Raw genomic sequence first — 13,448 nt, 5'->3', positions numbered from 1 at the left:
CATGACTTGGTTGTGTGCTTTAATAAAAAACACTGCTCTCTTATAAGTGTTATTAATGCTTCTTAATAATGTGTTGCGGTAAAGAGCTATTTCTACCTGAATTAACTCTAATTGATGTACAGTTTGGTTTGGTTTTTAAGTATGTGGCTTAGATGTGACCAATTTACATTTTACATGGTAAACATGAAGATATTAATACTCTCCTTTCAAAGGAAAGTGGCGTTCTGTATCTAAATCAAATGCAGATTATTTGACACTTTAATCAAACTAGAGTCACTCCGGATTCTGATCGTAGCGTTCACACTTGAAGAAGGGATGAATCTAATCCTAATTTTTCAGAATTACAAACTGAATATCCTTATGTGGATGCATGTGTAATTATTGAAAGCAGGTGTGTTATTATGTAGACATTTTTAAAAAATTGACAGTGTAATTCTATAGAAGTCTATAATTAAAATGACACTAACACATTTATATTATTTATTTTTAATAGAAAAAGACAGGATTGTCTTGTGTGTACACTATTGGTACACACGTTTTATGTTTTACACGGGGAGAACATGCAAACTCCACACAGAAATGCCAACTGGCCCACTGGGGACTCGAACCAGCGACCTTCTTGCTGTGAGACAACAGTGCCAACCACTGAGCCACCGTGCTGCCTATAACACAAACAAAGATTATAGAAATATTATTATAAACTTGCTCACGTTTAATCATTCAGAATAATTTTTTTAATAATGAATTAAATGTTTTACTATTCAGTAGTCATATGATGATTACTATGTGATTCATTATTATTATTATTATAAAATCTTTATATTGGGATTTTAAAAAGTTCAGTAGTATGGTAATATTTATTTATTATTATTGCTATTATTGGGCATCATGTTGGTGCTGTCAGAAAATGAATGAATTAATATTATTATTCAAAAATAAATATACCAATAAGATGTGTTTCCTCTGTTAATTTTGCCTGTTTTAAAGGTCACATGAAGTGCTTTGAAATATGGATTTTTATTCGATGTTTGACGTAATCTCAACTGAAAAATGAAGAGAGGCTGGAACATGGCCCAGGTGCATTGCTAGACATAAAGCTCTACTTGGGCATATATTTATATATATATATATATATATATATATATATATATATATATATATATATATATATATATATATATATATATATATATATATATATATACGCAGTTGAAATTATTAATATAATATAAATATATAATTTATTTTTTAATATTTCCCAAATTATGTTTAACAGAGCAAGGAAATTTTCACAGTATGTCTGATAATATTTTTTCTTCTAGAGAAAGTGTTATTTGTTTTATATATTTATATTGAAAACCATTTAAAGGTCAAAATTATTAGCCCCTTTAAGCTATTTTTTCTGATAGTCTACAGAACAAACATTATACAATAACTTCCCTAAGTAATTACCCAATCCTGCCTAGTTAAACTAATTAACCTGGTTAAGCCTTTTAATGTCACTTTAAGCTGTATAGAAGTGTCTTGAAAAATATCTAGTCAAATATTATTTACTGTCATTATGGCAAAGATAAAATAAATCATTTATTAGAAATGAGTTATTAAAACTATTATGTTTAGAAATGTGTTGAAACAATCTGCTCTCCGTTAAACTGAAACTGGGGAAAAAAATTAACGGGGGCTAATAATTCAGGGGGGTTAATAATGTTTAAGTATGTATATATGTATGTATATATGTATATATATAATAAAAAAATCATAAATAAATAAAAGTTATTGTTACTATACAATTATTATTCTTAATAAATAGCAGAAATTAATCCTAAATGTAACTGGAAAACAGTGTAAAAACACAGCTGGAGTGATATGCTAAGATCATTTAAAAGATCAATTTTCCCTCAGCGATTTTTTTTTTTTTTTTTTTTTTTTTTTTTTTTTTTTTTTTTTTTTTTTTTTTTTACATTTGCATTATTTCACATTATTTTGCTCAATGCTTTTTATTTTGTCTGCAAAACTTTCTTTTATGTTGCAAGTATATATATGTATGGCTCTAGATTGACTTCATACTAAACAGATTTATGCAAAAAAATTAAAAAATATTGATCTGCTGCATTTTTACAGCAGTTTAATTCAGTGGATGTTTTCATCACTAACATAACAAAAGGATCTTCAATTTAATCAGTGCACATGGGTTAATGTAAAAACAATAGACCGTTAAAAGAGACCGATGACTACTATCTCAAATCAACGACCATCTTCATATTTTTTAGGCCTAAAAATCTTTTGCCTTTTATCTGCCTCAAGAGGGCGCCACAACACAGATTATACAACATTAAAGCCCAACGCCACCATATGCTGCTCCTAAAGCTCGTATAAGCTCTGATAGTACCTGCTGTGTCGTTTCCTCACGTCTCAGCATTTTTCAGAGTAAACAAACCCTTCGCCCTCAGATCAATAACAATAACGCAGCGAGACTCTTCACACATCTGAAACCGAATTACATTAACAATAATAACTCCCATTACAGTCCTGTAGAGACATGATCGGCTCTCTCGAGGAGTTTAAAACCTCTTCAATCTCTTTAGCATCTTATCTTTCTCTGAGAAATGGAAAGGAACGTGCTGATCATCGTGTGTGTGTGTTTGTTCCGGTGTATGAACTGATTACCGTATGAGTCAGTGTGTGTAAAGCCTGTGTTGATTCTCCTCAGGACATGACGCTTGTGTTATTACACGTGAATATTAGTACATTCTGACACTCTGCAAACGAGGAGTAACACAGGTATAGCCTACACATCCATCAGCTCACACACACTACTAATACCTGCAGGTAAGAACATTTTGTTTACTGTATTTACTGTAATTAATAGTATGTAGCTATTTGTTTGCAGTTTGCAGGATACAAACTGTACATTGATTTAGCTTTGGTCCTTTATATTTGTTAACAACTTGATAATCAAATAAATTTTAATGTATAACAAAAGCAGAATATTAATTTATAATAAATACTAAACTAGATAATAATAAAACAACAATATAAAATTACATTTTGTCATGTTTAATACAGGAAACAAGTTACTTAAATGCAGTGTCGTAGTAATATCTTATTATTATGGTGTATAGTAAAATATTAAATGTATTTTTAGTTTATTATCAATATTATATACAAATTAAATGTTCTTGTTGTTGTTGTTGTTGTTATTATTATTATTGTCAATGGAGTTTCAGGCCTGTAGCCAGCCTATTAAAATGGGTGGTTCTTTTTTCTCAAAAGTTGCAGTTTTTGCAGTCATTTGCCTCATTTTCTAATAAATTATGAGGTTCAAATACTGCATTTTTATGACATTTTAAGCACTCATTTTTTTGCTGGATTAGTTTGTCAGATGATGATCATTATCACACTTTTTGATGCAACAAAAATAAAACATGTAAAAAAAAACATGTACAAAAACATGTACAAAATGTAACAAAAACACTTGTTACATTTTTGTCTTCATGCTTACCATACTATCTTATGTTTACAAAAATTAGTGTTTATTTACAAATGTGCATAAAGTTATTACAGTTTTATAAATAAAATTGAGATTACAATTTGAAATAAACATTTTTGAACGAAGAAATATGAAAAAATAATGCTAATGTATTTCTAAATTTGTCTTAAAGTCTTCGATCTAGAGAGAAATGCATGAAGGCTTGAAACAATGATAAAAAATACAAATTTTGGGTGAACTATCCCTTTAAATATATATAAACTTTCGTTTCAAAAGGCCTCTAAAAGCTGAGACTGACAGATTATGAATAATGACAGGAAATTTGCTCACAACAGGTGATTACAACTCTGCTGACAGTCTTAAAATGTATTGATGAATGCTGTGAATTTCTTACATAAACAATTTTAATGGCCACGCTTAGAAATTGAGAGAATTATGAAATATTAAAAAAATACTTTTAAAAAAATGCTAATATATCATTAAATTTGTCTTAAAGTCTTCTTCTATCAGTTATTTTCACAATTTATGATGGCATACTGTCAAAAATTAGACAAATGAGCTCATATAGGGGCCAAATTCAGGACTTTGTCAGTGGGGGGGTGGGTCTTTCGAACCACCCGAACCCTCCCCTGGCTACGGGCCTGAGTTTTGTGTTGTTCATGTACACAATGTGTTTCTAAAATTAGGTGAATATCATTTCTGGTATTGTAATTTCTATCACAGATATACAAATGGGATTAAAATACATTTTAATTTGTTTATTTGAATGCTTTTATTACTATTAAACATTGTTATAATTGATCTTATAAGTGATAAAACAAAAGCTAATTATGAATATTGATCATTTCATTCATGTTTTTACTACAACAATGTGAATATTTTTTTATATTGACTATTGTTGTGTAGAAAACATTCAATTATTTTATTATAAATATCATGATTATGTAAACTGAAATATATTATCATTTAACTAATCGTTTTATTAATTATTTACTACTTAATAATTATTTAATGAGGTAAAAGGTATTCACTAAAGTGATGTACCATATTAGCATAAACTAAATAAAAAAAAATAGCTTAAGAGTGAATACATTAATGTACAGTGCATCCGGAAAGTATTCATAGCGCTTCACATTTTTTTATGTTACAGCCTTATTCCAAAATGGATTAAATTTATTTATTTCCTCAAAATTCCACACAATACCCCATAATGACAATGTGAAAAGATTTTTTTTTAGTTGTTGCAAATTTATTAAAAATAAAAACCTGAAAAATCACATGTACAGAAGAAGTATTCACAGACTTTGCTCAACACTTTGTCGATGCACCTTTGGCAGCAATTACAGCCTTAAGTCTTTTTGAATCTGATGCCACAAGCTAGGCACATCTGTCTTTGGGACTTTTTGCCCATTCTTCTTTGTAGTACCTCTCAAGCTGAATAGGAAGTGACTGTTTACAGCCATTTTCAGATCTCTTCCGAGATGTTCAATAGGATTTAGGTCTGGGCTCTGGCTGGGCCACTCAAAAAACATTCACAGAGTTGTTGTGAAGACACTCCATTGATATTTTGGCGGTGTGCTTTGGGTCATTGTCCTGCTGGAAGATGAACCGCCGCCTCAGTCTGAGGTCAAGAGTACTCTGAAGCAGGTTTTCATTCAGGATGTCTCTGTACATTGCTGCATTCATCTTTCCCTCTATCCTGACTAGTCTTCCAGTTCCTGCTGCTGAAAAACATCCCCCCAGCATGATGCTGCCACCACCATGCTTCACTGTAGGGATGGTATTAGCCTGGTGATGAGCGGAGCCTGGTTTTCTCCAAACGTAACGCCTGGCATTCACTCCAAAGAGTTCAATTTTAGTCTCATCAGACCAGAGAATTTTGTTTCTCATGATCTGAGAGTCCTTCAGATGCCTTTTGGCAAATTCCAGGTGGGGAGTGGCTTCCGTCTGGCCACTCTACCATACAGGCCTGATTGGTGGATTGCTGCACAGGTGGTTGTCCATCTGTAAGCTTCTCCTCTCTCCACAGAAGAACGCTGGAGCTCAAACAGAGTGACCATCGGGTTATTGATCACCCCCCTAACTAAGGCCCTACTCCCCCGATCACTCAGCTTAGATGGTGGGCCAGAGTCCTGGTGGATCTTCCACATGATGATGGAGGCTACTGTGCTCATTGGAACTTTCAGAGCAGCAGAAATATTTCGGTAACCTTCCCCAGCCTTGTCTACAGACAATTCCTTAGTCTTCATGCTTGGTTTGTGCTTTGACATGCACTGTCAATCCTGGGACCTGATGTAGACAGGTGTATACCTTTTCAAATCATGTCCAATCAACTGAATTGACCACAGATGAACTCCAATGAAGCTGCTGAAACATCTCAAGAATGATTAGTGGAAACAGAATGTACCTGAGCTCAATTTAGAGCTCCACGGCAAACACTGTGAATACTTAAGTACATGTGATTTTTCAGCTTTTTTATTTTTAATAAATTTGCAACAATTTCAAAAACTCTTCTTTCACATTGTCGTTGTGGGGTATTGTTGATAAATGAATTTAATCCACTTTGGAATAAGGCTGTAACTTGAAAAAATGTGGAAAAAGTGAAGTGCTATGAATACTTTCTGGATGCACTGTATACTCAAAACTTACTTTTAATTAAAATTTTGTCTAACAGTTTATAGTTCAAATATGGCTAATGTAAAAATCCCATCACCAAAGTGTGTATTCATGGCATGTGTTTTCTACGTTGTCAATTAATTAACAGAAAGATGATGAAACGTTATTAATTTGGCTACATGATGTGTGCATGCAGCAGAATGTGTAGCCTGGATGAGGTTCCATTTAACTTTGCTCTGGAGATACAGATGGGTCAAAAAGAGCCGCTTACACCTCCTGAAATGAACATACCAGACTACGCTCAAATACTGCGTGAGACAAAGGTCAGAATCTAATAATATGTGTGTTTGCTTATGTTTATTATATAAAGTTGAAGACAAAAGTATTAGACCTTTTATTCTTCAAATAATTCCCAAGTGACGTTTAACAGAGCAAGGATATTTTCACAGTAATTCCTATAATATTTTTTCTTCTGAATAAAGTTTTATTTCTTTTAGTTTGGCTGAAATAAACCAATATTATTAGCCCCCTTAAAAAAGTAATTAATAATTTGATTAATAATTCATTTTGATTGGCTACAGAACAAAGCACTGTTGTCCAGTGACTTGCCAAATTAATCTATTTAAGTCTTGAAATGTCAATTTAAGCTGAATACTAGCATCTTGCAAAATATCTAGTAAAATATTATGCACAGGGTGGGCCATTTATATGGATGCACCTTAATAAACTTGGGAATTTCACAAGAAAAAACAATGGTGTGCTTGGTTTTAATGTAACTTTATTCTTTTATGAGCCCCCTCACATACACTAATGTGCCACACACAGGACGTTAATATCACCAACCATTCCTATTTTATTAAGGTGCATCTATATAAATGGCCCACCCTGTACTGTCATCATGACAGAGACAAAAGAACTAAGATATTAGAAATGAATTACTAAATCTATTGTGTTTAAAATTCTGTCCATTAACAGCACTTGGGAAATATTGTTAAAAGAATTTACAATTCACAAGAGGGCTAATAATTCTCACTCAACTGTGCATTTGGCATTTGTTTGAATCTTATATATACCCAATGTTCACATGTTGTCCTGTATTTGGCAGTATTCGTTCTTTCTGGAGAAGCGGATCATGGCTGCATGGGAAGAGCAGCAGCGGAAGAACAGGAAGTTCAAAAAGATCCAGCAGAGTGTGTGTCCCACCTGCCCACCGCATTGGCTAATGTTCAGCAGCCCGCAGCAGAACCGCATGTGGTGCCTCGGAAATGCAGAATTATGGGAACTGAGCCCACGTCCCCGCAGCTTAAGCCTGAGTGCTGCTGACTCACGTAAGCTCCGCCCACTGCGGGCGGTCCAGTTCCTCATCGCTGACACAGACTGCGAGAGTGGCTACGGTGAAGACAATGACAGCTCGTCTAGTGAGGATGAAGCTGCTCGGAGCAAAGAAAGACCCAAGAGTTCTGGCTCTCAGTGTCCTCGTGTTCCAGTCCGTCACACCCAGCGAGGCTCCACCCCTCATCCCACCCCTTCTGTCAATCTCCCCAAGCCCCGCCCAAGCTCTACCGCCTCTGTAAAGGACATCCGGAAGCCTGTCCTTCCTGCCCTGAGCCAGACGCCGCAGGGCAGTCCTCACAGCTCCAGAGCACCACGCCGAAAACCTGCCATAGTGAGAACCAACGGCCGACGGAGCTTACACACTCTCCTACAGCCCAGACCCTCATCCGCAGGACCACTGCCCTCCTGCAGGCGCCAGAAATCTTCCTCGCATGTAACATACAGTCACTGTTGATCAGGTTGTCCAATCCTGTTTCTGGAGGGCCATTAAACCCTACTATAAAGCTACTATAACCAGAAACTATACTCTCATTCTAGACCAGGGCTACCCAAACTTGGTCCTAGGGTGCCAGTGACCTACAGCGTTTAGCTCCAACCCCTAACAGACACACCTGAACCAGCAAATCAAGCTCTTACCAATTATACTAGAAGCTTCCAGGCAGATCTGTGGAGGTAAGTTGGAGGCTAAACCCTGCAGGACACCGGTTTTAGACCCAGTTACTATAACCAGGAACTATAGGAACTATACTCTCATTCTAGACCCAGCTACTATTACCAGGAACTATAGGAACTATACTCATTCTAGACCCAGCTACTATAACCAAGAACTTTAGGAACTAGACTGTCTGTCTATACCCAGCTACTATAATCAGGAACTATAGGAACTATAATCTCATTCTAGACCCAGCTAATATAATCAGGAACTATACTCTTATTCTAGACCTAGCTACTCTAACCAGGAACTATGGACCTATACTCTCATTCTAGACCCTGCTACTATAACCAGGAACTTCAGAAACTATACTCTCATTCTAGACCCTGCTACTATAATCAGGAACTATATTCTCATTCTAGACCCTGCTACTATAATCAGGAACTACTGTTTAAGAACTATACTCTCATTCTAGACCCAGCTACTATAATCAGGAACTATAGGAACTATACTTTCAATCTAGAACTTGCTACTATAACCAGGAACTTCAGGAACTATACTCTCATTCTAGACCCTGCTACTTTAATCAGGAACTACTGTTTAAGAACTATACTCTCATTCTAGACCCTGCTACTATAATCAGGAACTACTGTTTAAGAACTATACTCTCATTCTAGACCCAGCTACTATAATCAGGAACTATACTCTCATTCTAGACCCTGCTACTATAATCAGGAACTACTGTTTAGGAACTGTACTCTCATTCTAGACCCTGCGACTATAATCAGGAACTACTGTTTAAGAACTATACTCTCATTCTAGACCCTGCTACTATAATCAGGAACTACTGTTTAAGAACTATACTCTCATTCTAGACCCAGCTACTATAATCAGGAACTATACTCTCATTCTAGACCCTGCTACTATAATCAGGAACTATATTCTCATTCTAGACCCAGCTACTATAATCAGGAACTATAGGAACTATACTTTCATTCTAGAACCTGCTACTATAACCAGGAACTTCAGGAACTATACTCTCATTCTAGACCCTGCTACTTTAATCAGGAACTACTGTTTAAGAACTATACTCTCATTCTAGACCCTGCTACTATAATCAGGAACTACTGTTTAAGAACTATACTCTCATTCTAGACCCAGCTACTATAATCAGGAACTATACTCTCATTCTAGACCCTGCTACTATAATCAGGAACTACTGTTTAGGAACTGTACTCTCATTCTAGACCCTGCGACTATAATCAGGAACTACTGTTTAAGAACTATACTCTCATTCTAGACCCTGCTACTATAATCAGGAACTACTGTTTAAGAACTATACTCTCATTCTAGACCCAGCTACTATAATCAGGAACTATACTCTCATTCTAGACCCAGCTACTATAATCAGGAACTATACTCTCATTCTAGACCCTGCTACTATAATCAGGAACTACTGTTTAAGAACTATACTCTCATTCTAGACCCTGCTACTATAATCAGGGACTACTGTTTAAGAACTATACTCTTATTCTAGACCCAGCTACTATAATCAGGAACTATACTCTCATTCTAGACCCAGCTACTATAATCAGGAACTATAGGAACTATACTTTCATTCTAGAACCTGCTACTATAACCAGGAACTTCAGGAACTATACTCTCATTCTAGACCCTGCTACTTTAATCAGGAACTACTGTTTAAGAACTATACTCTCATTCTAGACCCTGCTACTATAATCAGGAACTACTGTTTAAGAACTATACTCTCATTCTAGACCCAGCTACTATAATCAGGAACTATACGCTCATTCTAGACCCTGCTACTATAATCAGGAACTACTGTTTAAGAACTATACTCTCATTCTAGACCCTGCTACTATAATCAGGAACTACTGTTTAAGAACTATACTCTCATTCTAGACCCAGCTACTATAATCAGGGACTATACTCTCATTCTAGACCCAGCTACTATAATCAGAAACTACTGTTTAAGAACTATACTCTCATTCTAGACCCTGCTACTATAATCAGGAACTACTGTTTAAGAACTATACTCTTATTCTAGACCCAGCTACTATAATCAGGAACTACCGTTTAAGAACTATATTCTCATTCTAGACCCTGCTACTATAATTAGGAACTATAGGAACTATACTTTCATTCTAGACCCAGCTACTATAACTAGGAACTATACTCTTCTTCTGGTGTAAAAAAAACCAAGGAACTTTACTGTCGTAACATGGCTGCAGTTGTTTATAGCCAGCTCCAAAATACTTGTCATGAATTTTCTGGGGCAGATAGTGGTCCTGGATGGTCATTATTCTTTAGAATTGTCTACCAACCCGTCCAATGCACTTGTCTAGAACAGTTAGTCAACCTCATTTGTGTACGCTACCCCCAACACTAAACATTTTGCATGTGTCCTCGATTAAACACACCTATAGGACCCTCCAGGCTAAAGTTTGACACCCCTGTTGTAGTTCTGAAGGACTTGATTTTCTTGTTCAGGTATGTTTCATTTAGAGAGGAGCTAAACAGTCCAGTATGTGGCCCTCAAGGTGCAGGTTTGGACACTTACATCTTTAAAAAAACTACTTTAAGGAATTAGTGTTAAGTTTAGTTTGTTGTTCTAGGTTGTTCGTCCGCGGACGTCTGCAGGACTACAGGATGCTCCAGCAGATCTGCTGTGTGCTTTAAGTCAGGAAGAAAGGGATCTTCTTGAAGGTGTTATAAAACATGGATACACCCTGCACACAGCTATACTAGCACTGCAGAAGACAGGACCCAAGAGCCCTGATCAGGTAACACCCACAATATACATACAAATATAAGTAAATACACATATTACTATCTCTCACTTTATTACTCCATTCCTCCAGATTTTGAGTTATTTGATGTCATGTGACCGTCTGTGTCGACTGGGTTATGAGAAGACTCAAGTTGAAGAAGCTTTGGAGATGTTCCAGAACTGTGAGAGCAAAGTAAGGCCTGCAAAAGACACTTATTAATTAACACTCAACTCAGAAAATAGCAAACAAATCAGCTTTTAGCGCTCCAAACAATCATCCAATTGAAATCAAGCTAAAAAAATAGCAAACAAATCAGCTTTTAGCACTCTAAACATTAGCTAAATAACACTCAAGTTAAGAAATAGCCCACAAATCAGCTTTTTAGCATTCCAAACAATCAACCAATTGACATCCAGCATGAAAACTAACCCACAAGTCAGCTTTTAAGACTCCAAACACTCAGCCAATTGACATCCAGCATGAAAACTAACCCACAAATCAGATTTTAGAGCTTTAAACACTCAACCAATTGACATCCAGCATGAAAACTAACCCACAAATCAGCCTTTAAGACTCCAAACACTCAACCAATTGACATCTAGCACAAAAAAGCAGACAAGTCAGCTTTTAGCGCTCCAAACAATCAGCCAATTGACATCCAGCATGAAAACGAACCCACAAGTCAGCTTTTAAGACTCCAAACACTCCACCAACTGACATCCAGCATGAAAAATAGCAAACAAATTAGCTTTTAACGCTCCAAACACTCAGCCAATTGAAATTCACCATAAAAAATCTTTAAACACTCGGCCAATTGGCATCCACCACAAAAACATAGCAGACAAATCAGCTTTTAGTGTTCCAAACACTCAACCAATTGACATCCAGCACAAAAATAGCCCACAAATCAGATTTTTAGAACTTCAAAGACTCAACCAATTGACATCCAGCATGAAAAATAGCAAACAAATCAGCTTTTAGCGCTCCAAACAATCAGCCAATTGAAGTCCAGCTCAAAAAATAGCCCACAAATCAGCTTTTAGCACCCCGAACACTCCGCTAATTGACATCCAGCAAAAAAATTGCCCACAAATCAGCTTTTAGCACTCCAAACACTCAACCAATTGACGCTCAGCTCAAAAATTGTCCACACATCAGCTATTTTAGAGCTTCAAACACTCAACCAATTGACATCCAGCACAAACAGTAATAGACAAATCAACTTTTAGCCCTCCAAACACTCAACCAATTGACATCCAGCGTCAAAAAACGAATCCACATATCAGCTTTTAACACTCCAAACAGTCATTTTGCATCCAATTAACAAAAATAAATGTAAAAAAAATCTCAAATTAAGCATCTATCACTTCAAACACTCAACCAATCACTGTCTAGTACACAAACACTCATCAAATTAGATTTTAACTCTCTAAACTCTCAAATAAATAATGAAACGCGTTCTAATCAGCATCCAGTAAAAAAAAACATCTCTCAGATTAGCATTTAGCTCTCAAAAACACTCAACTAATCATCAAACAATGCATCAACTAATCATCAAACTTCCATTTAACACCCCAAACACTTATCGAATCAGCATTTAACACTCTAAACACTCAACTAATTCAGTTCATAAAGCACGCATCCAATCAGCATGCTGTTTTTGTGTCTCTCTCAGGCTTCTGAGTTCCTGTTCCTGCTGTCTCAGTTCTGTGAGATGGGTTTCCAGCAGAGCACCATTAAAGAAGTTCTACTGGTTCACGAGAACCATAAAGAGAAAGCCCTGGAGGAGCTTATGACACGCAGCGGCTGAGGACACCAATCTGATCCTCGCTTATGTGAACAAATGAATCGCTTCAGCATGAATGAGGACTTGAATGAATCCTCAGCTGCTCTACATGAGAACGTGAATCAGTCTTCATCTCCTTTAATGAATTAATAAATCTCCATCTTCAGCTTTATAAATTAATGTATGAACCCTTTTGAATCTTTCACAGTTTTAATGCTCCAGTTTTTCCATGGAGAAGTCATGTTTGGTGACTGATATTTATTATATTGATGATCTGTAGATCTGACTGCTTGCTGACAAATATGAATCATCTAGTTGATGAGGGGAATTGTGACGAAGATTCATCAGCTAGCAAAAAAAAAAAAGATTTAAGATTTAAAGATCATGTTTTGAAATACATACATATATATATACATACATATATACATATATATATATATATATATATATATATATATATATATATATATATATATATATATATATATATATATATATATATAGTAAAATATGCTTTACTTAATATTATTTTTTATTTGTATTTTATTACTCATATATTTTTATAGAACCTAAATGTATATGTACGATGGGTTTGTTTGTTGTGTTTAAAAAAATTAAAATTGAAAAGCTATTTGTATTACGTTTCATATTTAACATGTTCTATAAAATATTTTTGGGAAAAAAAATTAAATGAGCTGAAACAACAAAATTCTTGATTTTTTTTTTTTTTTTTTTTTAGACAACTCAGTTGTTTTATGTTCAGTCCACTTAAATCGA

The 13,448-nt window shown here is 35.3% G+C and overlaps 1 protein-coding gene across 1 annotated transcript; it reads left to right on the top strand.

Moving 5' to 3' along the window:
- Positions 1-2,443: 2,443 nt before the first annotated feature.
- Positions 2,444-13,004, top strand: ubap1la (ubiquitin associated protein 1-like a). Its single transcript, XM_056451737.1, has 6 exons — positions 2,444-2,829; positions 6,303-6,429; positions 7,212-7,874; positions 10,730-10,897; positions 10,976-11,077; positions 12,561-13,004. The coding sequence occupies exons 2-6, from the start codon at positions 6,307-6,309 to the stop codon at positions 12,693-12,695; spliced, it is 1,191 nt and encodes a 396-aa protein (XP_056307712.1). The 5' UTR covers positions 2,444-2,829; positions 6,303-6,306; the 3' UTR covers positions 12,696-13,004.
- The last annotated feature ends 444 nt before the right edge of the window (positions 13,005-13,448 follow it).

The sequence above is a fragment of the Danio aesculapii genome, chromosome 25, assembly GCF_903798145.1.
Source record: "Danio aesculapii chromosome 25, fDanAes4.1, whole genome shotgun sequence".
Taxonomy (NCBI): Eukaryota; Metazoa; Chordata; class Actinopteri; order Cypriniformes; family Danionidae; genus Danio; species Danio aesculapii.
The sequence above is the reverse complement of the archived record's forward strand: the minus strand, read 5'-3'. Positions and strand labels throughout refer to the sequence as shown.